Below are 27,623 nucleotides of genomic sequence, written 5' to 3'. Positions count from 1 at the left end.
CATCTCACAGATGTAACCTTGCTTTGATAAAATAAATTATTCATATAACCCTTTTAGAAGTTAGGTTGTAGTCATTTGTTTTGGGCATGTCATTTTCAAGCCTGAAACATGAAAAACAGGCTTGGTGCTTAACAGGTTAAACCTTTTCTTTTAAATATTAAGCTTCTTCACTATTTTTCCTACTCTGCAATGCATTTGAGCTGTAACAATTTTGATTCAAATCATTTCACTTTTCTGCATTTCTCCGCTAAGTTCAGCAACACACATACTTGGTTTTTGTAGCTACAAGCAGCATCTAATCAGATCAGACAGTAGGGCTGTGCAATTAATCGTATTTTAATCGCAATTACGATTTTGGCCTGCCACAATTACGAAAACAACATAATCGAAAAAAAACGATTATTTTGCTTTGCTAGGTTGTGACAGTGCACTGCAACATATTTGATCACATTTATTTGTATTTATCATATTTATATATGTTTAGTAGCTTGTTGAAGTGCGCTCCAAAATATTTGTTGATCTTGTTTATTGGTATTTATTATTTTGATATTATTTATTTAAATGTAGATATAAATGTATCATTTATTTTATTTATTTTTGTATTGGTTTTTCAGTTGAATTATACGTTCAGGGAAATCAACAGTTAAAAAGATACTGTTCAAATTATTATTTGTATTTAAAAGTTCAATAAATGGATGTTTTCAAAGTCAATGAATAATCGTATTTAATAATCGTGATATCAATTATTGACCAAAATAATCGTGATTATGATTTTTGCCATAATCGCACAGCCCTAGCAGACAGACAGAGACACAGACAGACAGACAGACTTGCATGTAATATCTTTATTTAACTCCTTCAGCCTAATTCCAGCTGCAGGAACCATTCAAATATCAAACTATTCAGCCTTTTCAACACATGATGGGAAACTTTCAACTTTTTCAAAATATGTTATACTTTTTAAAATATTCAGCTTTTTAAAGTCTTTTTTTAACATGGAAGTCATTGCAATACATTTGAGCTGTAACAATTTGATTCAAATCATTTCACTTTTCTGCATTTCTCTGCTAAGTTCAGCAACACACTGACTTGGTCTCTGTAGTTAAAAGCAGCTACCATTCAGCTAATAACATTCAGCTTTTTCTGCATTTTCAGCTAAATTCAGCCACAAATGTTCACAGTTTACAGCATTCGCACGCATTTTCTGCAGGAAATGCATTTTCTAGTTATTATTATTTCAACCATACTTTGGCTCTCCATAACTTCAGCTTACTTTCAGCTACAGAAACCATTCAAATATCAAACTATTCAGCCTGTTCAGGAATCGATGGGAAACCTCCAACTTTTTAAAAATAATTTATACTTTTTGAAATATTCAGCTTTTTAAACTCTTTTTTTAACATGGAAGTCAATGGGAGATGCCTTCAAATCCTCTTTTCCTACACCTTGCGCCAAATGCTTCTCCTTCCACATACTTTCAGCTACAGACTTCATTCCAACTTTAAAATGATCACAAGACCTTCAGCTATTCAAATCTTATTCAGATGTTTGATATCTTTTACGGTTTTTGACTTATCAACGTTTAAGTTTCGGTAAATGTACAGGCTGTTTTAGATTTTAGAGTGCGTGACATCATCACTTGGAGCAGTGATTCTCAAATGGGGGTACGCGGATCCCTAGAGGTACGTTGGGGTACTGCAGGGGGTACGTGAGATAAAATAAATAAATAGGTTGATTAAAAAAATACCATGCATGATTACAAAAATAGTTTGAGAAGCACTGACTTAGAGTGTAGAGGGTCTTAAAAATATTCGGAAAAAATATTTTAAAACCGCTCTCAGAGCCAAAATATACAATCTATTCAAATAATTTCAAAAGATTTCAGGAGCATTTTTAGTCTGGCCTACTCAATTGCCTTCATCATATCAAACGGACACACCGTTCTGGCCCAATAGTGATCAGAGTGACAAAAAGTCCACCTAGCTCCCAATAGACTCCCATGTTAAATTTGACCGGAACTTTCTTCAGAACAGAGAGAAGTCAACTTTAGACAAACTGCTCCCATCTTCACATTTGACACACAAAACCCCAAAAACAACCATATATCAGTTCATTGGGGTTCCCTGATGCTCAAGGTCTGGTATTTTTTTTATAGGAGCCATAGTTTTTGAACAGGTGGCAAAATTGTTAGATCTACTTCTCAATGCATTCTTATGGGATTCAGTGCTGCAGTTGGTTGTCATGGTGTTGCTGGGCAGATTGGAGCCACACACGCACCTGAGTGACATCATCTAATCAGAACAGACACCATGGAAACCTTTGATCTCTAGACACACACACAGGTGTTATGATTGGGTGTTATGAGTAGGTGCTCAGGAACAGAAACAAACACTGACAGACTGGACTTTAACAGACTGTCTCAGCCTATTCTTTTCTGTCTGATGGAGATTTCATACTGACTTCAACAGGTTCCACATATTTTATACATTATTGGTGACGTATGGTTTTAGTCGAAAAGTTTGCAGTCAACATATTCTGCTGCTTTCCCAAGCATTTTTACTTTCTTTTCTCTTCTTAATACAAATTCATTCACTACTACTTACATCTGATATTTAACTCCTTCAGCCTATTTTCAGCTGCAGAAACCATTCAACTATTACATTATTCAGCTATTTCAGGACATCAAGGCTATACATGTTGTTGTTTATACCTTTTTTTAAACCTTTTCTTTTAAATATTAAGCTTTTTCTGCATTTTTGTAGCTAAAAGCAGCTACCATTCAGCTAATAACATATTCAGCTTTTTCTGCATTTTCAGCTAAATTCAGCCACAAATGTTCACAGTTTACAGCATTCGCACGCATTTTCTGCAGGAAATGCATTTTCTAGTTATTATAGTGATGAACATTAAAAACAAAGCACGTTGGCTGATTTTGGACCCCCTCACTATTTTTTTTCACTACTTTAAATAAATGTTTGATAAGTGCATGCAGATCACAGTACAGTATGCTCGTTCAGTAAAACACGTACACAGATAAATTATTTTGTATTCCAAAAATCATGGTTTGTGACAAGATGTGAAGTCAACAGATAGTCACTCAGAGGGGGGTACTATTTATTTTCAAATGCATATAGGCAATGCCATTCATTTACATGTAGGCAACACTGCCCTTCCAGTCAAAAATTTGAATTTGAATGGGATGGGGAGCCGTGTGTGATTAAAAATGAGTGGCCAAACTAAGACTTAGTTTTTCAAAAGAGAAAATGCAGATATTACACTCAGAAAAGAAATGGTAGACATATCAGTACTCTTTGTGCCAAGTTGTCTCAGACAAGAGAGAAAGAGAATTCACTGCTCTAAACAAAGTCAAAAATCAACATACAGTAGGGGGGTGGGGGATGGTGAACGGTATGGTCAATGTTTGTAAACACAATCCCCAGGATGTGTCCTAATCAAACCAAAAGAGAAAATGCAGATATTACACTCAGAAAAGAAATGGTAGACATATCAGTACTCTTATGGCGCGTTTCCACTACAGCCCGCAGCCCGGTTTAAGAGGGCTGTGACGTCAGCGGCCCGTTTGTGGTTGCGTTTCCACTTGGCCTAGTACCGGCCGGCGGGTCCTAATTCACAGTTTTTCTGGCCTCATAAAATCGTGGGGCCAGGGCCAAAGACAACCGGGATGAGTTTGTGACGTCAACGCTCTCGGCTGCTGATTGGTCGGAGAGAATCGTCACAATCTGCGCGCGAGAGAATCCATTTTTACAAACAGCATTTTTGTTAACAGAGGAGCTACAACAATGGCAAATAAAAGCACACCATGGTCGGTCGAGGAAGTGACGACGTCCATTATATTGCAGATGATAAGGTCCAGCGGGTGCTCGACGGGACAACTCGCAATATCAAAGTCTTTCAGGAGGTCTCTACACAGACACTGGACTCTCCAACGGCGTTACTGGAGTCTGCATGGTACGTTTTTGCTAACGCTCTGTTATTTGCTTGAAAGCTTTGTGTCCCTGCTTTGTGTCCCTATCTGTTCTAAAGCTCACTTCTAACAAATAAGTCTATTTTATCCTTACATTTATGTTCGACAACCCATGCTCTTATGGAGCCCCGAAGGCTAGCTAGGCAGATAGCATTAGCGAGAGCTATTGTTTGCTAACACCATATGTGCCATTGTTTACGTTCAGTTTGTCTTTTCTATAGTTGTTGTTGCTATTTATAGTATTGTGCTGCAGTAGTTTGTGGAATTTACAAGTCATGTTTCTGTTCTAGATGATTACATTGGGACTAGCGAGGAGGAACAGTTCCGAACAACGTCCTCTGCATCAACAGCACAAACCGAGGAGGAGGATCTGGCCCTGCAGGAACGGCAACTGGCCCAGCAGAATCAATGCCATGTCTTATCTTATTGCTTGTTGATAAATAATTGCACCCACCAGCGATCACACAGAAAGATGGCATCATCTAGGCGTCCCTCTGCAGTCAGAAATATCATAAACACCATCGTCCACAAAGCACTGTACAGGGGTTTATGGATTTAAGAGAATACTTATCACAGTGAAACCTTTATCATCTGTTGCAATTAAAGCAAATAAGAGAATAAATACTTGGTTAAATAATACATTTTAACTCTTTAGCAGGACAACTCTGCATACTGTTTGAAATTGAGTTTGCTAGCTTGAGGTCCTCCTCTAAAACATAACATTACATAATGGTATTAAGAATACATGATAAATACATGTAGTAAAAATTACTCAATTGTAATACCCTCGTTGTGCTAGACTCAAACACATTGCTTATATATTTCAAAGAGAAGAGAACAAAAGAAAACACCTATACAAAGAGAGCGGTGCACAGCGCTTAATATTTACTTGCACTATATTTCTGTTGATCTGGGTTATTGTGTTGCACTGTTGGAGGAGCCTGTGACCTAAGATGTTCATTGTCATAACTACACTAGCTATGTTCGTATGACAAAATAAAAAACCTTGAACCTTGAGGCTGTGTCTTTCAGACAAACCATCATAATCATATTATTTTATGCTGTGGATACTTTAGCCTCCATCCATGTTAACAATTTTTTACACTTGCATTTATGAATATAGTTCTGTTGTGTTTTACACTTTTGTATTTATGTTTATAGTTTGCTTTGATATTTGCTTAATTTATTAGATTATTATTATTATGGGGGCAGTACTGGTGCTTGAAATTCAAATATTTACTAAATAGTCAATTCTGATAACATTTTTTTGGTTTAAATAATTTGACAAACACATGTATGTGAAAAAGAAAAGATGTATTTATGTTCAATACAATACAATGAATATTTAGGTATTACATTATACATTCTAGGTATTCAGGTAGCGCATCAGACCCTCTCGTATGTCCCTGCCCTCCTCTGCTACCCCTGGTAGACGTAGGTTTTCCTCAGGCATCCTGAAGTTCTCCACCCACTGAGTGTGTGAAAGATGGAACAATCACATTCCACCACTCGGTAGCTCGGTCGGTAACTTCTGAAATACACAAAAAAAGCATACATATTTTAATACGTAAAAGTGGTAGCTACAATTAATTAAATACTTGAAATACTTTGGTCGTATAGGGAGCGTGAGCCTAAACACATTGCTAGTTAGCGAACGTTAGCTTACCAAGTAGCATTGTAGTTAGTAATGATTCGAGTCGTCCTGTAGTCTCTGCGGCGTAGGTGGACTGCCCGAACTCTCGCGCCAGCTTCTTCTATACCTCGTCTTGCTATACGTCGCCTCTTTCGAAACAACTCTTGTCTATTTCTTGTGATAATAAACCACACAGCAAAAAACAAGCAAACGATCGCTTTCACATCTTCACATCCTCCATTGTTGTGTCGCATTGAAGATGACGTCACGGCAGTTTTAAGCAGCGTCGCTCCGCCTACACTGCGTTACTATAGATACTACCCCAGTTCCTAAACTGTAATGGAAATGCGCCATAAAGTGAGCTGGTCCTAACGAGGCCAATCGCGGCCCAGCCATACCGAGCGGGGCCGAGCGAGGCCGTGTAGTGGAAACGCGCCATTAGTGCCAAATTGTCTCAGACAATCTGCATTTCCTAATGTGGGACAGTTCTGTGCAAAATGTGGGACACTGAAAAGTCTATGTTAAAAAGCCTCAGTCACCTTAATTCATGTAATAAAAACATCTCAGGTCAGTAACACTGAAAGCTAAATGTGCAATACCATGTTCAGCTATGTTACTATTTATAATGTTATTGGTGTTACAACAGAATATGTTTTTCTTTATATTGAAGTTAAATGCATCAATCTGTGACACTTTTATTTTGTAAGATAGCAAGGGGGGGCATATTGTGATAACCAGGCCTGTCATAAAATGCACCCCACCCAAAAAGATGTTTGTATTAATCCCACCCTCAAGCATTTTTCAGGACTAGTACCAATGAATGGAGCAAGTTTCATGAATGTGACACTTTTATTTTGTAAGATAGCAAGGGGTGCATAACGTGGCAAAATTATGCTGACAAAGACTATGTAACATTTGTAAACATATATTTTGATTATTATATGACAAATATGTAGAATTAAACAATACATTTTAAAGCACGCGGAGGCTATACAGACAGGACGTAACAATAATAACAACAAAAAAAAGATTACAAAAAAAAAAAAACTGAAAAGGAAGTGACGAATGAATTTCGACACCACTACCATCAAATACGGAGCGAAAAGTTTAACCACAAGAATCAAGACTATATGAGCTACCACTAAACAACTCACAGTCTGAAAATTACCATTAATAAAAACCCTGAACGTTTACTTTTCGTTTTAAACATCGTTTTAAGGTGTAAACGTGTCATTTAGGAACTGCGACAGCATAAATATGCGAACACAAACCTACAGACTGCTGGAGAAGAGATATCACAGGGGGGGGTTGGGACACACACATTCCGATGGCCAATTAGTTTTAAACAAAGAGTATACTCAACATAGGCCTACAGTAGGCAGGGGGGTGGGGGCTGGTGAACGGTATGGTCAATGTTTGTAAACACTGTGACATTTTGACTTTATTTGATCATTTCAGTTAAAAACTAACGTTCATATTTCTCTTTTTGAGAAGAGCAATATGAATATGTTAGTGGCTGACCCAGCCCCATGGTCTGTCACAGTAGTGCGGGAAAGAGAAGTGCACTGTTTTGCCTGGCTGGACCTGTAATTTACAGGAAAGGAGTGCGCGCTACTAAAGAGACGCGCTACCATGGAAACCAAACAATGGTGTCGCTGTATTGAAGTCCGAGTGGAAACAGTAGCATTTGGAGCGTTATGTTTGAATGAAACAGCCAGGTCGTGACTCACAAAAAAAAATGTTACTTCACTAACTGTAAGCTTGTCACTCAGAGTAACCTACAGTTAACTTAACTGCTGGAGAATAAAGATCGGGGGGGGGGGGGGGTCAGCTGTGGCTGATGGGCCATTAGGTGTGTAAACACACAGCTGAGAGCTGCCGTTTCAGACTGTTTAAAAAACGGTAACAACGGACAATTTTTCTTAGCGGAAGCATGTCAATTTAAATCAATACATACAACTATTTTTTAAATCAATAAAAACATTTTCTAAATCCTTAAAAGCATTTCAATTCATATTGGGAGTCATGTCGTTACTTTGTTGAGAATGTGGCCATGTAATAAGCGGGATAATTTGCAGCGACTTGGTCATTGTGGGGAAAAATAACACCCAGGGATCAAGATCCCTCCGCTACGCGTCGGGATCCTGATCTGCCTGACAAGGCTCCATTAAAATATAAATATTTTTAGTGAATTACTGAGTTTAGGCACGTTAATAACGTTTTAATGAAGTTGAATACAGAATATTCATATTTGTCAGTGATTTCATGTCAATTCGGCGAACATAAACATAAATGATCGTGGTGAAGATGATGATTAAATTAGGATTAAAAATCGAGAGCCGGCTGCATTTCCTCTCGTTCGTTTTTTTCGACTAAACAACATTATTTTGTTAAATAACAACATGGTGATGTTTTGTAAATGACATGTCTTATTTAGCACAGACTATGATCCTATCTGTGACATATGGATCTTAACAAAGATCCGCTATACAGTAGTACCAGACATACTGTACATCCAGCTTACTGTATCGAAGTTGATTTCACATGAGCTCCAGTGTGGAACCCCACTGCACCCCCTGGTGGATCAATGATCCATTGCAGCTGGCTTCACAATAATTACATTTATTTATCACGGGGGCGGTCTCAAGTCAGACTGGAGGCTGTCTCTTATCGCGGGCAGATCACGGGCCGATCACGGGCCGACCACGGCCCTCGCGTTTCAAACTGTCCTAAATTAGCTGCTACATCTGTACTTGTGTTCCGAGTCTTTGCTCCAAAAGTTTCATTACACTATGTACTGTTGATTTCCATGAATTGCAAACGACCTGCAGTCAACATGTGGATGTGTCCTTGGGCAAGATACTGAACCCGGAGTTGCCCCCGATGGCCAACGGTGTGTGAGTGTGTGTGAGTGTTAGCTTCCCTAGAGCATTTGGCACTTGTCTGCATGATGAGGTGTGAAAGGATGAATGATTAAAGTGTGTTAAAGTGCGTTAATGGTTCGTAAAGACCTGATAAAGCCCTATATAAGTAGAGTCCATTTAAGTCCACCCTGTTATGCTTATTCTTAATGGAAACTGATCATTTTTGGTAAAATATTGTTCATCTTTAATATTATTAATATTTAATGTATCAAATATATTTTTCTGTTTTACTTCCCCAAGTGCTAGCTTGATTATCGTCACACAAGTAGCAATACCAAAGTTTAGCATAACACGTCCAGCCTGTTACTATTTTTCCCAGTAACAGTAATACTACATTTTGACCATAATGTCATAAGCTGGACCAAAATATTGACTTTAACAAGGTATAGATTGACTTTAACAAGGTATAGATTTATGATGATGATTTGATACTTTTTTTGTAGGACAATAGTGCCTTGGAAGGTCTTCCGTCAGTGCCTCCATGAAGTACATCCCATCAGCTCGGGTCTGGAGGCCATGGCCCTCAAATCCACCATCGACCTCACCTGCAACGACTACATCTCTGTCTTTGAGTTTGACATTTTCACACGCCTCTTCCAGGTTGGTCATACTAAACTAAGGATCCTACATTGATATGTTATTGTTTCACACACATAACATATCTCTGTACTAGTGATTTATACTGTTTTCAGATCATAAAAGGTTTGGGCATTTGCATGCGGTTCCTCTAGTTTGTTGTTTTGTTTTGCACACTTCTAACAAGCCAGACATATGCTGTCAAATTACCGATAGAAATGTGGCTCTTAATTGTAATGTTTGACTTTGCAATTTGTTTTTAATGTTTTATGATAATAGGAGGAACAGAAAAAACCTGGAAACACAATGCTTAAAAATGTTGGTGTCTTCATTACATGTGTTCCAATCCACTCGCAATTTTAACATAAGAAAAAGATGCAAAGCCTATCAGATCATATAATGAAATTATAATGATGTACCTTTATGTGTGTGTATCTAAGTTTCAATTATTTTGCCAACCCGAGAAAGTGAAGTTTTTTTGTACCACTGATTCTGTAGAAAACTGTAAAATCTCAGTCCCCCCAGCCAGACTCTGGTTAGCGTCTGGTGAAAGCTAGGGCAAACATATTTAATGTGGCTTTGACTTCTTTAAGACCTTAACATTTTCTCGGGAACATTTGCACTCATGGTGCATGGACTGTAGCGCGGCGACCGTGCTACTGCAAATCTGCTTGGACTAGATATATTGTGAAAATATCTGACTGTGCACTTAAGCGCAAACTTTGTAGGATCTACTCCAAATACTGCTTGAGTTTGAAGACAGCAGAAGTATCTGACAGTGGATAGTTTTGGTTAGTTTAGTCAGGTGTAGTCTTTTATCCAATTGGAATCCAGATGTCAGCCTTATGCTGCTGAGGAGTCCTGATGGGAGGCAGGTCTGGGATCAGAGGGCCAGCATTCATTTCATTTCAAACCTTTATTTATCCAGGTTGTATCCCATTGAGATCATTGACCTCTTTTTCAAGGGAGACCTGCTCAAGTAGGTTCCACATGAAACATTAAAAACATAAACAGAACAACAAAAGGACATCATACATTAGCATTACAGGGATTACAATTTACATAACTATCCACATGCACAGGTACCAACAGCTTCCGATTGAGTAGCATCCAACCGAGCTTTAAAAACATTGAGTGGCACCAGATTGCTCAGTTTCCATTTTAATTGCAGACTATTCCAGGACAGTGGAGCTGCGCATCTAAATGCTATCTTCCCTAAGACAGTCCTAAGCATGAAAGTGAGAATGACTGGGTGAAGAAAGTAGGAAACTTTCTGACAATTCATCATGATTATGTACTGCAATCCTCTCAGGAGACATCTTCGCCGTTGGGAAAGGTCTTGTATTGTAAAACTACAGCTGTTGCTGTGCTTTTTCAGTGGTGTGTGCATAATGTGTTTACTAGCTGTAGGTCATTAAATTGCTGCTGCTTTCATGCACATGTGATCTCCTTCCTCTTTGGGCCATTATCCAGTTTACAGCTCAAATCAACAACAGAGTGGTCAGGCCCGGAGACAGTTCCAGTACCCATTAGGTTTTATTTCCTCTGCCAAACCAGCTACTAAGTGAGGGAAAGCCGATCCTTGTCCCTGGGGAGTTTCAGCTAACAGGCAGGATGGTGGAGAAAGTGTCGGCTACCTTTGAGTCAATTGGCCCACTTTCCCTGAAGTCCTCCCAACACAATGACCCACAGCTTTATGCTCTTAAGTAAGGCATCTGATGTGAACAGCTTATCTGTCAATGGCAATATTCTTTTTTTTAATATCTACATATTAATGCAGAATATTTGGATTCAGACAATTTAGGATTGGATTCTGTCATTCAGAAAAAAAACATTCGAGCTGGCAGGTGAGGAAATGCAGAGGCTTGGCTGTGCAGATTGTAGTCAGATGTCGAGTTCTCTTAGAGTTCTATTTAGTCTTTCCTGCTAAGCAGTCAAGTAAACATCCTTTAATGTTATCTAGTTCTCTTTTTGACCTCTGTTTAATTTGTTCTGCAGAAAACCTAAACTAGTTAAATTGATCCAAACACTACTGGCTATAGTGCCCAAGCTGCTCCCGAAATGCTTATCTTGCTAGACATAATGAACCTCAGACTCTGAATCCTCTCTTATTCAGTTAATATTTGTAATCATTTGACGGCAGCCAAATAATTCAGTTTCAGTGTCAACATACTATAAAATTAATATGTATCTCTTATACAGGCCCATTTCCACGACTGGTAATGACTTGTGCTTTAAGCATGGATAATAAATGTACAGTTGATATTATTATTTTTAGGTAAATCAACATTTGGATTGTGTTTTTCAGCCATGGGGATCAATTCTGAGGAACTGGAACTTCCTGGCAGTGACGCACCCCGGCTACATGGCTTTCCTTACCTATGATGAAGTTAAAGCCAGACTGCACAAGTACATCAACAAGCCTGGCAGGTATGGTGACTGTGTGTGTACAGTATTTTAAATGTTTTTTTTATTTTTCTGGCAGAAAAGCGCAAGCAGTTCGCTTCATCAAAAAATCCATCTCTGTAAAGTTCCGAGATATTCAGCTTGAAGCCTTCCGAGTGGCTGCATGCTGAGCGGTCTAATTATGGCGCATTTCCACTACAGCGTGGTTTAAGCGTGCCGTGCCGTGCCCGGCCCGTTTTGGGTTGTGTTTCCACTAGGCGTACTAGTTCCGGCTAGCGGGTACTTTTTCACAGTTTTCTGGCTCTCCAAAATCGAGGTTCTTTCCGGGCCAACAACCGGGCTGAGTATGCTAAACTAGTGAGAGAATCGCTGGCAACTACAACAAAATGAACATATTTTACTGTGATTTAATTGTAATACACGTTTCAAAATGATACCGAAGTAAGAATACTGATACCGGTTAGTAAAAACCATGAATTAATGCTTTGACAAGTCTGCAGACAGACGGCAGGGGAAAAACCTTTTAAAATGTGTGTTTTCTGAATGGAGATTGGCTAAGCTAACGTTGTATATGCTCCGACCGTCCAAACTCACAACAACGGCCTATACAGACATAAATAAAGCAGCGACTGTATTCACCATGACACAGACAGTCTGTGGTTTGTTTAAAAGAAATTAAAAGAAAACGCTGGCGCTCTGAAAAGACGATATGCAAACTCAGCCAAAGTCATTATTTGAATGATGGTATAATAACTTGATTTAGAATAGGGTTTTTTCATAACTATATGTTGGTATGCAGGTGATGTAAAACAATGGAAACTCTATGCTTTACCCTGATTGAGTATTAATATACCTGATGTGTTAGGCCGTCTTAGTCCTGAAGTCACTGGAACTTTGGTTTGCTGACACATTAGCCATTGAGTCTTTTTTTATTTCACTGGCGAATGAATATAAGATGGACCTAATGGACAGACAACCCATTTTTACACATGCAATGTAACCCTTAATTACCTTGACATGATCCAAAGGGGATTTATGTGAGAACGCAAATGTCCATTCACACTGAACTTCAAATATACCCCTTTTCAACTAAAATGAGCTCTGTTTAAGGTCATTGCTGAGGCTCGTGTTGAATCAGAGTTGGTTTAACTTGTTCGGCCCTCTAAGAACCCGTTTGCTTTTCCACTGACTAGAGCCCAGGAGGAGCCTGGCATGATGTCACTGTGTACAATGCTGTTTTTCTCAGGCCTCACAGATATCCCTCATAACAACTATGGCTGACTGTGTCAGAGTTGTGCCCATGTCGTTCTAATTACTTAGACAGCCAGATCAAATTGCGAGCACAATTTTTACTCTCCCAGAACCACTCTCTAGTTATCATTGTACTTATCATTAACTGCAGTTCTTTGTCTAAATCCCGCCCCAGCCTCTGATGTAAGCCACCAACATATCCACCGGCAATTGAACCAATTTTCATGTCTGAGGGTCCATGCCTCTGCAATAGAAATATGTTACAGGGGACATCATTAATTTGAAACTTCCCTTCCTTTTCTTACCCACTATCACTTACAAAAGATAACATCCATCCATCCATCCATCTTCTCCCGCTTATCCGTGGTCGGGTCGCGGAGGTAACAGTTCCAAAAAACTATCTAAATAGACTATATTTGCTTCAAAATTGTGAAAACAGACAATAGGATTTATTTTTTTGTAGAAAAAAAAACAGTGAATTGGTTGTGCCCATATTTTTTTTAATAAGTTTGTTTTTTGGTGTGGTTTGATGAGATTTGATTTGCTTTTGATTGATTGAACCTGGTGTCTTGAATCAACATATTCTGATTTGGTTTTTGAATTAAATTCTGAAAATGTGTGACATAAACTGTTTCCTATTTCCTATTTCATGATAGAAATATTGAATTTACACAAAAAGAACTCTCTTGGGCAAATAATAAAATGCTTTGTCCATAAGTTGGCTGATTTAGAAAATGTTTTTTCAAAGCCTTTGACTAAAATCACCTTCTGCGAGGATCTAAGAAGTCTGGCTTTGTTTCTCTTGATTTACCTAAGCCCCTGCAGCTTTCCTGTGGTACTGAGCACAGTTCTACTGCTCAGCCAGGTCAGGACCTTCAGGATCACATTTTCATTGATATACTATAACCATTGATATTCTCTGTTTGCACATGTGCTCATGACACTTTTACAGCATTGGTTGCTGATGCAAATAGCCATAAAGCTCAGACTCAAAGGCAGCAGAAATCAGCCAGAAATAAATACTGTTTATGAATTTGCCCAATTTGCACATGGGATTATACTAGTCATAAACGGGTCCTGCTTGGCTGTCACACCTCTGAGCCTTCATCTCACAAACTTTCCCAAAGCTACTTATTACTACTTTATCATTTCAAAAACACTTCATCACCTTGTGTTTGGTGTTGTCAATAGCTTGATAATAGCTTGAGAATAGCTTGAGAGATATATATTTTTATAAAACAGTTCTTAATAATACTTTGCCTTGTCTTTGTCTGATTCTATATCCTGGAGCTGAGCTCTGCATGCCTTGTGTTTAGTGTGGCAACATGTAGAGCTGAGCAAGTAATGACAGGACAAGTAATGTGTGGAGGAGGGCTGACACACACACACACACACTAACAATTAGTTAATTTAGGACTAGTCAACGTTTGATAAGGATGTTATAGTGTTTACATTTCTTTAAAAACATAGATTGTTTTTATTATAAGCTGATTTCACTGGGAACTCGGTATTCTGAGATATGTTGGGTTTTGTTGTTTTGGTTTCCAGCTTGTGTCTGACCAACCTTGGGTCCTCTCTAACAGTTACATCTTCAGACTGAGCTGCACTCGGCTGGGTCAGTGGGCCATCGGCTACGTGACCAATGATGGCAACATACTGCAGACCATCCCCCACAACAAGCCGCTGTTCCAGGCTCTCATCGATGGCTACAGGGAGTGCTTGTATGCCACCTATCACACACACTCTCTCCCTCTTTAGCTCTCCGCTGTGTATGAGCAACGATCACCTGCGTCTCCATCAGTCTCATCTGATTTCCTAAATGTTTCACTCTCATAGTGCCTCTTGAAGGTTCTTAACCTGTTAAGCCCGAGAGGACCCTAATCCGGGTGCGGCGGGTAGTTCTTTTCACGAAACTGTGTCTCAGGGCTTCTTAATATTTAAAAACCTATTAATGTGTCATACCACATTAACGAGAAGAAACTAAGCTAACTGACGATACGAACCATTTTTACCAAAACAAAACACAAGTCTCATAAGAAGCGTGACCCCTGAGCGAAAAAATGCTAACGCACTTGGCACAGAAATCAAGGTAAAGATACCCTTATTACTTATCGTAACTGCACATACAAGATATCCGATTAAAGCTGAGATTCCACAGATTATATAGGTATAGTATCATCACTGAGCGATCAGAACTCGCGACAGGGGAAGCAAACACAGACATCACAACACGTAGCATTACGGAGCAAACACGGGAGATCGTCTCACCTTAGCTGTTATTCTGATCAAAAGTCATGTTCAACAGCATTAAAACGATAAAAACGCTGCTGAGGGTTAAGCCATAGGTTAATTCAATGTGTCTGTCACTTTGAAAAAATTATTGATAATCCATAATTCCATTTTTATGTAAAAATCGGAGAATAAATATTAGCTGCTAATGGTAGCCACCAGAGTGTATGCAGCTTCCGGTTTTGGCTACGCGTCACTCTCACTCCTTATTTGGTAACGTGTGTGTGTATGTGGAACTCCCTCTCGATTCTATTGGCTCTAGCGGTTAAAAAGAGATGTCAATCATCAAAATCGACCAAGGGGGGCCAGAGATAGGTCAAATCCACCCAAATGACCCCAGAAGTGTTTTTTTTGTTGCTAAATCTCTCTAAAATCTATCAATCTTGATACAGGGTACTTATTATATGTTATAGTTTGGATTCCTAAAGCTTTTAGTCTACCATCCGTTCAAGGGTGGTTTTCACTATAAGTAATTTTGTTTTTTGGACGGACACTATAATTTACATTTTTTTACTGTGTTCAATCTGAATTTACTTTAAAATAAAAACATCTATATTGATTCTGACACTTCTACATCCAACTCACAGATGTAACCTTGCTTTGAGAAAAAAGATGATTAATTTACCCCTTTTATAAGTGAAGATACGGTCATTTGTTCTGGGAATGTCATTTTCGAGCCTGAGACCTGAAAAACAGGCTCAGGGCTTAACATAGGGTGACCAGACGTCCCCGTTTTCCGGGGACAGTCCCCGTTTGTATTGGCCTGTCCCCGGTTGAAACTGTCCCAGGAAATGTCCCCGTTTTTTAATATAAGTTAAAAACACATAGCAAGGTGAAATTGTTTGTTTGTAGCCTTTATTTAACCAGGTGAAAATCCCATTGAGATCAACGATCTCTTTTTCAAGGGAGACCTGCAGCACATTGGTTACACATAAAACAACAGAAAACAAAAAGGACATCATACAACATAATTACAGGGGTATGAATTAGCAACCTATTCACAATGACAGATATCTAATAACATTTCATCCAGCCGCGCTTTAAAATGATGCAAGGGAACCAAAATGCTCAGTTTCAATTTTTTTTGTATAGTGTTCCAAGCTAGAGGAGCAGCGCACATAAAAGCTTTAGTACCTAAAACAGTCCTAGCACTTGGCACATGTAATAAAAACACATCCTGGGATCTCAGGCAATAGCTACTTGCCACTCTCTGTGAAATCAGAGAGCAGATATAAGTTGGTAGTTTAACCAACATGGCTTTATAGGTTAACATGTACCAACTAGAGAATGCAATTCCTGAAGAAATTGCTAGTGGGAATGCTTTATGCTGAAAAGCTGACGCTAAACTGCTATGCTGAAATGTAATGTGTAAGAAGAAAGTGAAGAATTTAGATTGAAATGATACATGGACACTGGAGGCTTGAATGTGTGATGAGTGAAGAAAATAAAGTAAAAAGTCTTGGAAAAGCAGCAGAATATTTGAACTGCAAACTTTTGAACTAACTTGAATGGTGAATTATCGTGTCGCCATGGCAACTCATGGTGTTGATATATAGAGAGAGAGAGAGAGAGAGGAGAGAGAGAGAGAGAGAGAGAGAGAGAGAGAGAGAGAGAGGAAGAGCATCATACGCGATCTCTCTATAGAGAGAGCTAGATGCGCTATGACTCTCTCTCGCTCTATCTCTCGATATCTCTCTCCATCATGCTCCTAGCCTCCTCTCTCACTATCTCTCTCTCTCTCTCTCCTCTCTCTCTCATCTCTCTCTCTCTCTCTCATCTCCTCTCTCTCTCTCTCTCATCTCTCTCTCCTCTCTGCTCTCTACTCTTCTCTCTCTCTCTCTCGTCTGCTCTCTCCCTGAATGCCTGTCAGTTGGAGTGATGACATCATCGTGTTTCCATTACCAAGGTTTCGTTTCTAGATTGAGCTAACGACGCTCTGCTAGAGATCAAAGGTTTGCATTGTTCTGAATGAGAGATAAACCTCTTACATGTGAACGTTTTGTGGAAGAACCATAACAGATATCTGTGAAATTTCAAAACGTGAAGCATGTCAAGGAAGTTGAGTATCTGAAGTGTATTTTTGTGTACTTTCGGGTTAATAATGTGGCCTTTTTGGCAGTTTAACTAAAGGTGTGCGGCTGCTGCTGTGAGGAAATATCAGCCTGAAATTACAATGGGTTTTAATGGAGACATGTTGAAAGTTTTTGTCACTTCATGCCCTCAAGAGGCATTTTGTTTAATTATTTTGCTTAATTATTTGTCCTTTTTCAAGCTACGAGATGTTTTCCTACGTTTGTCATGAAACATTATGTCTCAGGAATGTAGGGTTTGGGAATTATGGCAGTTTTAAAAAAATATATGAAGGCAAATTTCAAGATTTGCTCCACTCTAGCTGTGACATCACTCACTCTAGTTAATGTTAAAATCTGAAGAAAACCTCTTTAACAAGGTCTGAACAATGTTTAATATCTCTAAAAGTAAGAATCAGATTTAAAAGTTGTGTTACACAAATAATATCAGAAAGATGTGTAACATTTTAAAGTTGGAATGAGGTTTCTGAGTGAAAGTATGAATGAACAGTTAGCAGTTGAAGTCGCATGAAGATTGTTCAAGTCTGAAGATTTTCTCCATTGACTTCAATGGTTAAAAATGTGATGAATTATGGGATGTATCTCTGGAATTATGAAAGTTATGAAAAATCCAAATGATAGCCATCGATTCCCGACCGAGCTGAACGTTTTGATGTTTGAACGGAGTTTCTGCGATGTTGAATGCAGGAGGAGAAGAGGTGCAAAATTCCGGCGGAATAATAATAATTTTGTCCGTAGAATAACATATAGTTGGAATGCTGTATCAGCATTCCCACTAAATGAGTGAGCCTCCGTACAGTAAGTGAAGGCAGACCTGCCTTGGCATACAGGGTACAGTGATGAGTAAGTGCTTTACAGTTAGTAACAAATCTCAGAGCACTGTGATAGGCGGCATCTAACTTTTCCAGGCAATGGGCAGGTGCATTCATATATATCAAATCACCATAGTCCAGCACAGGTCAAAAGGTCACAGAGCCTTTTCCTGGCCTCAAGCGAGAAACAGGACTTGTTTCTGAAAAATAAACCTAGTCTAACCCTCAGCTTTTTAAGCAGATTAATTACCTGCAGTTTAAAAGTAAGACAATCATCAAGCCAGATACCAAGGTATTTATAACAGGTAACCACTTTGAGTACTTGTCCTTGCGCAGTAACAATATCCAAAGCAGTCTCTGGAGTCTTTTTAGCTTTAGAAAAGAGCATTACCTTGGTTTTCTCAACATTTAAAAGAAGCTTAAGCTCAGCGAGCTGAGCCTGAATAATGTTAATAACAGCCTGTAATTTAACACCAGCCTCCTTAATGGAGGGACCTGCACAGTACATCACGGTATCATCCGCATAAAAATGTAAAGTAGCTTCATCCACATTTTCACCTAAACTGTTGATATATATGGAGAATAAAAGTGGACCTAAAACAGAACCTTGAGGAACACCATTAGTAATGTTTAACCACTCAGAAGACAGCCCATCAAAGTGAACACATTGGGACCTTTCAGAGAGGTAGTTCACAAACCACCCTACTGCATGGCTGGATATGCCAATACTGAGTAGCCTCTGCTTTAAGATGCGATGATCGACGGTATCAAACGCTTTGGAAAGGTCAATAAACAGAGCTGCACAACTCTGCTTATTATCTAAAATACTCGTAATGTCATTCACCACTTTCATTGTCGCAGTGATGGTGCTATGTTGCTTTCTGAAGCCTGACTGATGTTTAGACAGGATATCATTTTTACATAAAAACTCCTTTACTTGTTCACTCACTAGGCGTTCGAGCACCTTCACCAGAACTGACAATTTAGAGATTGGCCTATAGTTATTTAAAATAGTTGCCTCCCCTCCTTTTAGCAAAGGCAAGACATAAGCTGACTTCCATACTTTTGGAATTGTGTTTGTGCTGAGGGAGAGGTTAAAAAGAGAAGTGAGAGGTGGAGCAATAAAATCTGCAGCTATCTTTAAAAAGAAAGGTTCTACGTTGTCCGGGCCAGCCGGTTTCTTAGGATCTAACTTAGATAATGCTTCATGAACAACATTAACAGTAAAAGGAGTAAAACTGAAAGGGTTTTCCAGACCACATTGTTCAGAGTCACAGACTGTGGTGTTCACAGAAGCAGAGTTAGTCACCGAATCAAACATAGAACCGCAGGACACAAAATGCTTATTAAAGCAATTTAACATAGTAGCCCTGTCCGATATAGTGCCAGATGCTGTGGTAAGGCACGGAGGTAGCTCATTACGGATCTCACCGGTGGATATCGATTTTATGGCTTTCCAAAATTTCCTAGGATTATTTAGGTTTTCTGTGGTAACTGACAGATAGTACTTAGACTTAGCACTTTTGACATGTGAAGTGAAGCTATTTCTTAGCTGCCTAAAACGCAGCCATTCTACCTCTGAGCCTGATTTCCTAGCCTTTGCCCAAGCCTTGTTTCTCTCATGCAGGAGACTGGACAGTTCAGCAGAAAACCAAGGATTGTCTCGTCCCTTTACTCTAAATTTACGCAGGGGTGCATGTCTATCAATGATCTCCATAAAAACCAAGATAAAAATAAGACCATGCAGTTTCTACATCAGCACACAGATCGATTTTTCCCCAATCAAACCCAAACAGATCATGAACAAAACCCTGCTCCACAAAATGTTTTATGTGTCTCTTAATGACAATACGAGGTTTAACCTTTTGGACTTTTGTGTCCCTAATTGTGGCTACAGTAAATTACATTACATTGCATTTAGCTGATGCTTTTATCCAAAGCGACTTACAATAAGTGCATTCGACCAGGAAGATACAAACTTGAAGAAAACAGAATCATATAAGTACATCAGGTTTCATAGAGCCAAAACATTTCAAGTGCTACTCAACTAGCTTTAGATAAGCCAGTCCTTTATTAGTATATAAGTGCTCTGTTAGCAGTTCTTTGTTAGTAATTCTATTGCTCGAAGTGGAGTCGAAAGAGATGAGTTTTCAGTCTGCGCCAGAAGATGTGCAAGCTATCTGCTGTCCTGATTGGGGAGCTCATTCCACCATTTTGGAGCCAGGATAGCAAACCGACGTGTTTTTGCTGATGGGAACTTGGGTCCCCCTCGCAGTGCTGGTGCAGCGAGCCGTTTGGCTGATGCAGAGCGGAGTGCACGTGCTGGGGTGTATGGTTTAACCATGTCCTGGATGTAGGAAGGGCCAGATCCATTCACAGCATGGTACGCAAGTACCATTGTTTTGAAGTGGATTCTAGCAGTTACCGGAAGCCAGTGAAGTGAGCGGAGGAGCGGCGTGGTGTGGGAACATTTTGGAAGGTTGAAGACCAGACGAGCCACTGCATTCTGGATGAGCTGGAGAGGTCGGATGGCACATGCAGGTAGACCAGCCAGGAGGGAGTTGCAGTAGTCTAGGCGTGAGATGACGAGAGCCTGGGCCAGAACCTGCGTCGCTTCCTGGGTCAGGTGCGGACGTATCCTCCTGATGTTGTAAAGGGTGTATCTGCAGCAGCGGGTTGTAGCAGCGATGTTTGCAGTGAAGGACAGGTTGTTATCTAGGGTCACACCCAGATTCCTTGCAGTCTGAGTCGGGGAAACAATAGAGGTGCCGATGTTGATTGTTAGGTCAAGAGTGGGACAATCTTTTCCCGGAAGGAAAAGCAGTTCAGTCTTGTCAAGGTTGAGCTTGAGGTGGTGAGCAGACATCCACTGAGAGATGTCAGCTAGACAAGCAGAGATGCGTGCGACGAACTGGGTCTCTGAGCGGGGAAAGGACAGAATTAATTGGGTGTCGTCAGCGTAGCAGTGGTATGAAAAACCATGCGGGCTAATGACTGATCCGAGCGAGTTTGTGTACAGGGAGAAGAGGAGGGGACCAAGAACAGAGCCCTGAGGGACCCCTGTAGTTAATTGACAAGGGTCGGACTTGGACCCTCTCCAAGTTACCCTGTAGGTACGGTCTTTGAGGTATGAGGTGAGGAGGGAAAGTGCAGAGCCTGAAACTCCAAGTTCTTGGAGAGTGTGAAGGAGGATCTGATGGTTCACCGTGTCGAATGCAGCAGACAGGTCCAAAAGGATGATGACAGAGGAGAGGGAGGCTGCTTTAGCCGTGTGCAGTTCCTCAGAGACAGCAAGGAGAGCAGTTTCTGTGGAGTGACCTGCCTTGAAACCAGACTGGTGCGGATCCAGAAGGTTGTTCTGATGGAGATAACAGGAGAGTTGTTTAAAGACAGCGCGTTCAAGTGTTTTAGACAGGAACGGGAGGAGAGAGACAGGCCTGTAGTTTATAACATCAGACGGGTTAAGAGTGGGTTTCTTTAGGAGAGGGTTTACTCTTGCCTCCTTGAGACTGTTTGGAAAGTGACCAGAAGTTAGAGAAGTGTTGATGAAATGGGTGAGAAACGGTAGAATATCAGGAGCGATAGTCTGAAGGAGGTTTGAGGGGATAGGGTCCAGAGGACAGGTGGTAGGACGGGCAGAGGTAATGAGGGTAAGAACCTCACTTGGAGAGAGAGGGGTAAAGGAGGTTAGTGTGTGGGTGAAAGGTGGGTCTGGTGACCCAGTGGTGAGCAAAGGTGAGTCAGAAAAAGAAGAGCGAATATCATCAACCTTTTTTTCAAAGTAGTTAACAAAGTCGCTTGACAGAAGGGAGGAGGGGGTCACTCACATCATTCGCAAATACTCCCACAGATGAGTATTTATAGGGAACATTAGTTAGAATGAGATCAATTAGGGAGGATTTATTAGGGGACTTAATGTTAGGGCGAGAAGGACTGTCAACAATCTGAGTAACATTCAGAGAGATACAAAGGTTTTTTAAATCCTCTGACACAGAAGTTAACCAGTCCCAGTTAAAATCTCCAAGTAGCACTATTTCCTTATAGTCTAGTTGAGATAAAAGTTTTGCTAGCGAAGACAAGGAGTCCTTGCCAGCTGAGCGGGGTCTGTAACAGCCCACCACCATGACCTGTTGCCCCTTTGCCACTTCTATATTTAAGGCTAAAAATTTGAATTGCTTACTGATAGATTTGGAAACTAATGTGGTTACACTGAACTTATTCTTAACATAAATGGCAACGCCACCACCTTTATTAGGCCGGTCGGAACGATACACATTATAACCATTTAAGGCAATGTCAGAGGCCAAAATAGATTTATTTAGCCATGTTTCTGATAAAACAATGACGTCAGCGTCAGTCGAGCTTGCCCAAATGCGGACAAAATCTAGTTTACCTAATAGACTGCGCACATTCAAGTGGATGAAACCCAACCCAGACCTAGCTTTAAAATCAGCAGGACTAGCGATCTGACTACTACTACTGGGCGGACCAGGGTTAGGTTGAACATTTCCTGACAGTAATAACAACAAAAAAAACAGGCATCTTTTCCTCTTAAACGACACACATACATTGTCATCTACTTTAGAATCACCGGAAAAGTCTGCGAGAGTTTGATTAGAGTTTAAGAAGCAGTCCTGAAGAACCATCATCGCAGGAAAACAAAAAAGACAAACATATTTTGTCGAGCAGATTGTCTGTGACAAGGCAACCGGTAACTGTTTGTGTAACACATCCGAACCTTTGCAGGGGATGCCCAGTGCGGGTGGCAGACTAGAACTGAATCCAGTAGACTTCTCAGAATGACTAGAGATCTTCTCATAGTCCAGAACAGTTAACAGGCACAGCAGAATCACGATATGGGCCATTTTCCCAGACCAGCACACAGTATCCGCGATGTTCCTGGAGCAAATCAGCACAGCAGCAAAGGACAGGCGAAAGCAGCAGCGTGGAAGCGCTCCGGTCTCTCCGTGGTATCCCCGGGGTAAAAGGTCTCCTCAGCAAAGCAGCACACCACACCGCAGCACACAACAGGTGGGAGCAGGCCTCCGCAACAGCAGAACCAGGACAGGTGGAAAGCAGGCCCCAGCCGCGGTAAATCCTCCTCCTCACAGCAGCACACGCCCGGTGGAAGCAGGCCCCAGCCCGAAGCGTGGAGCCACTCCGTCTCTCCGCGATGTCTCCGGGGTAAAAACCTCCTCAGCACAGCCGTACTCTACAGGTGGGAGCAGGCCTCCGCAGATCGCAGACACCAGACACCAGACAGGTGGAAAGCAGGCAGCAGCAGGTGGAGCCGCTCCGTCTCTTCGCGACGTCTCCGGGAGAAAACCACTTCAGCACAGGCAGTTACTGGCAGTATGAACAGGAGGGAGTGCGTGCGGACCTCACCTCAGCTCTGACCTCGTAATGATGTGATGACTTTCAACGAGTAAAGCAAGCGAAATAAAACGTTTCATGTCAGGAAACACTGGGTAAACAGAAAACACAGTCAAGCCAGCCCGCACGTTGTATTGCGGTGCGCGAATATCCTATGCATTACGGTAGAGGCCTGTAAAAACTGCCTTCAAAATAAAAGTGTTTACTCGGTCAATAACAAATATACCTAAAAAAACACACCAAACATATTCATATATACTGGAGCTTAAATTAAGAAATATGTACTATATAATGTGATCAATAATAATTTAAAACAAACTACGTATAACTACTACATTATAACATTATATATGAGTGAATGTAAAATGTAAGTATACAGTTATGAAGACATATCTGACATTTCCACTGGGTGACTAATTTCAATTGATGTTGACACCATCTCACAACACTCCTAAAATAACATTACTTTCTGAAGCACAATTTAAAATGTATGCTGTTTAAAATCTCAAATTGTCCATCTATATTTTGACTATTATTTAATGGAAACTGTCCATAACCTCAGAGTAATTCGGAGTCAATCAAATACTTATTTCACCTCAGGGTGATAGCAGGAGACCCCATCTAGTCAATCAGAGAAAATCAGGGCTATCTGATGTAGAGTTTCAAAATAAAATACTTTTGAAATCTCATATATGGGCTATCGTCCTTCTGTTTTTATACAAGAATAAATAAAAAAACTGTCAAATTATCAAAGACTTATTTCACTCCAGGGTGATAGCAGGACACCCCATCTAGTCACTCAGAGAGAATCAGGACAATCTGATGTAGAGTATCAAAATAAAAGACCTTTGAAGTCTCATATATGAGCTATCATCCCTCTGTTTTTAGATAAGAATAAAACAAAAACTATCCAGTATGCAGGGGCGGATCTACCGGGGTGGCATGGGGTGGCAACTGCCACCCTAAAAAATAGCCTTGCCACCCCAGTTGGCATCTTTGTTCTGAAAGAAAAGTTGTGGCTCATCGGACATTTATGAGAGAAAATCCTCCTTGTAACCCCTCCCCCGTCCCTGGCGCGAGCTTGGAAATATGATTGGCGGCGATTTCATTTGAACGGGGGGACGGCGCAAAAGGAGAAGCATTCGGACCCAAGTAGACGGAAGAAATTAGGTATTTGCGGTCTACAATGACAGAGAAGAGACTGTCAAGTTTGGCTGTACTCAGCATTGAATCAAAACGCACTAAAGCTGTTGATCTTAATAAGTTTGTGAGGCGTTTTGCTGAACAACATGGTAATCGCCGCATTCAGCTGTAATAGGCATGTCAACTTGATGCTCTGCTCACGGATGACTCGATGAGCATACAAAACTGTTAAGATGATGACCTTGTATGTGTGTATATATTTTTTTCTTTGTGGGGGTCTGCCCCCAAAAACAGTTTTAAGTCCTGAGAAAGTCAAATAAGACGGTGTGTAAAACTACACTGCCCAGCCAAACAAAAGTAACCACTTTGATTTAACTAGGCCAGTAGGTAAGGACTTTCCACTGGATAATAACTTACTGCAGCGATGTATATGTTTGAGCTGAATACACGTTTTTTAACCCCTAACTGATGCAGTTAGTCACTTCTTTAATGTTTGTTCTTTCTGATGTAAAGTCCAGGTTGTAACTGTTTGCAATGAAGTTGTGGGGCGCTGAACTGTTGAACTGTTGAATTTTGATATATGATATAATTACTTGTCTTTCAAATTTGAAGGAGGGTGAGCAAGCATCTTGAGGAACATTCATCATGAACTCCTCCAAAAAATATAGTTTATTCAATAATAAATGAATATGTGAATCATAACAGTGATTGACAGCTGATAGGAATAATATGATTGTTAATAGTATCATATTCATTCAGACAAACATCGATGAGACAGTTAATTCATGTACTTATTGCAGCAGTCTGGATAGATTTGGTACCCCTGCTAGTCTAAGAGTGAGACAAACTCATTCAGTTATTGTTCAGTTCAAATTCATTAAATTATGTCTGCCACCTTATATATTTATATGTAAGGCTTTACTGATGTGCCACAATAATGTCACCTAATGTTATTGAGTTAAAATATTAATATTGTGGCTTTCCAAGTTAACATTGATTGATATGACTGCGATTAAATCAGCATATACTTCTGCCAGGGAATGCCACCCCTCAAAATCTCCTGCCACCCTCTTGCCACCCCATGAATATTTGTCTGGATCCGCCCCTGTCAGTATCAAAGACTTATTTCACTTCAGGGTGATTGCAGGACACCCCATCTAATCACTCAGAGAGAATCAGGACAATCTGATGTACAGTTTCAAAATAAAAGACCTTTGAAGTCTCATATATGAGCTATCGTCCTTCTATTTGTATCCAACAGTTCAAATGTTCGAATTACATTGAACCAGAATTGTCCCCCTTTTTTCTTTAACAGTGAAGAAAATTGGATATGTTAATGATATATTGACCACAAAACTCAAAATGTCCCCGGTTTTAATTTTGAAAATCTGGTCACCTTAGCTTAACAGGTTAACTGAAATCAAGTTCCTCGATGAAATGGCTGTTCCTGTCACACCTGGTAATCTGACAGGCTTCCCTCCCTTTAGTGTGAGCATTTGGATCACCGTAGTAGCAGCTGGTTGAGGCTGTTTAAGCAGTCCTCTGTAACCGGGGAGTGGGGGGAGGATGGAGAAAGAGTGAAGGGGGGGCTATTTTAATGACATCTGTTTTTGATCAACCACGGAGACCCAGTGAAACTCTGGGGGAAGTTCACTTCCCGTCAGTGCCTCTGTTACATTTCAATCATTGTGGGTTGAATTAGAAAAGAGTTACTGCTCAGCTCTGTAATGATTGCTTTTGGCTATATTGTATTTTAATGTATGTATACATATATATATATATATATTCTGTAACACATTTCAAGTAAAACAATGAAAGCAAGTGCTCCTATTTCTGCTTGTAGTTCTCCTATCACTAATTTGAAGTATTCTTTCTTCATCATTTACAAGAATGGAATTTGCACAGGGTTGCATTAGAAATGCTGGTGTAGTTAGTCCATTCATGCTAGACATGAAAGCACAAGAGAAAACCAAACAAACACAGTGTTGCATTCCTGTTCTTTGCACAAGAAGAAATGTAAACAAACTAAACATTGGTGAAATGTCAGGGCAGATCATCTGGCCAACATCACATGTCACAGAAATGTGACATCAGTGAAAAACTTTCCAACAGGTTTGATCAGGTTTGATATGAGGATAGAGCCTTTTCTATTTAAAAATGTGGGCACATTTATCCCAGATGTTGTCACACTTTGGGCTACAGTTTAATTAAACCTAGTGTTAGCTACCTTACTTTCTGTAATTTCCCAAAACATGTCTTTGATCCAAATGTTTAGAGCCAATATCTGTTTGTTTGTAACCTTAGCTTGTTTGAACGTTTCTTCTCCTTCACAGCTACTTGTTCCCTGATGGTCGCAGTTACAATCCTGACCTTACTGGTTTATGTGAGCCAACGCCTCATGATCACATCAAAGTGACACAAGTGGGTTTAGTGTGTTTGTGTTTGTTTGTTTGTGTGCGTGCGTGTGCGTGCGTGTGTGTGCGTGTGAAAACATGTTTCCTCTAGATAAGCGGAGTAATGTTCATGGTTCCTACTAGTCATGGAATTTCTTATCCATAGAAAGCTAGCATACATCATGAAGGTGCAGACTACCTGATGACATCTAAGTGTGGAAAATGTTCAATGATAACTGACTGAACTTGACCAAATATTTCGTAATGTAAAAGAAAATCGGGGTTCTGTTCCGGAAAGCATCTATAATACAATATGAACATACGGTTTATGGACGCATGTAGTGACTGTATACTACATTTGTGTCTGTACTCTTCTTTGGTTTGATAAATGAATCATTGAATGAATAACCGGAGTTTGCTCTGTCCAAACAGGAGCAGTATGAGCTGTACTGTGAAATGGGCTCCACCTTCCAGTTGTGTAAGATCTGCGCTGAGAACGACAAAGACATCAAGATCGAACCCTGCGGTCACCTCATGTGTACTTCCTGTCTTACAGCTTGGCAGGTATCGTGATCAACCTTATTGCATAAACTCTTTTCAAAATCAAATCTCTGAACATGGGGCACAAGTGTCGTTGGTCGAGTGCTGCTGCCATCTCACATCCAAGGGCCATTGTGGGTTAATGCCAGAATCTGCACATCATCAGCTCTGTCTCGGTGTCATGTCTACACTGAGCACACTGCTGTGG

The 27,623-nt window shown here is 40.2% G+C and overlaps 1 protein-coding gene across 2 annotated transcripts in view; it reads left to right on the top strand.

Moving 5' to 3' along the window:
• cblb (Cbl proto-oncogene B, E3 ubiquitin protein ligase) overlaps positions 1-27,623 on the top strand; it is a 68,408-nt gene that overhangs the window by 22,619 nt on the left and 18,166 nt on the right. For both annotated transcript variants that reach the window (XM_034117267.1, XM_034117266.1), the window contains exons 5-9: positions 8,986-9,142; positions 11,427-11,548; positions 14,359-14,496; positions 26,816-26,903; positions 27,308-27,439. In XM_034117267.1, the coding sequence (XP_033973158.1) occupies positions 8,986-9,142; positions 11,427-11,548; positions 14,359-14,496; positions 26,816-26,903; positions 27,308-27,439 (637 nt within the window). The remainder of the gene's footprint in view (positions 1-8,985; positions 9,143-11,426; positions 11,549-14,358; positions 14,497-26,815; positions 26,904-27,307; positions 27,440-27,623) is intronic.

This window comes from Trematomus bernacchii, unplaced genomic scaffold, assembly GCF_902827165.1.
Source record: "Trematomus bernacchii unplaced genomic scaffold, fTreBer1.1, whole genome shotgun sequence".
In the NCBI taxonomy this organism is placed as follows: Eukaryota; Metazoa; Chordata; class Actinopteri; order Perciformes; family Nototheniidae; genus Trematomus; species Trematomus bernacchii.
Note: the sequence above shows the minus strand (reverse complement) of the source record. Positions and strands in the feature narration are given on the sequence as shown.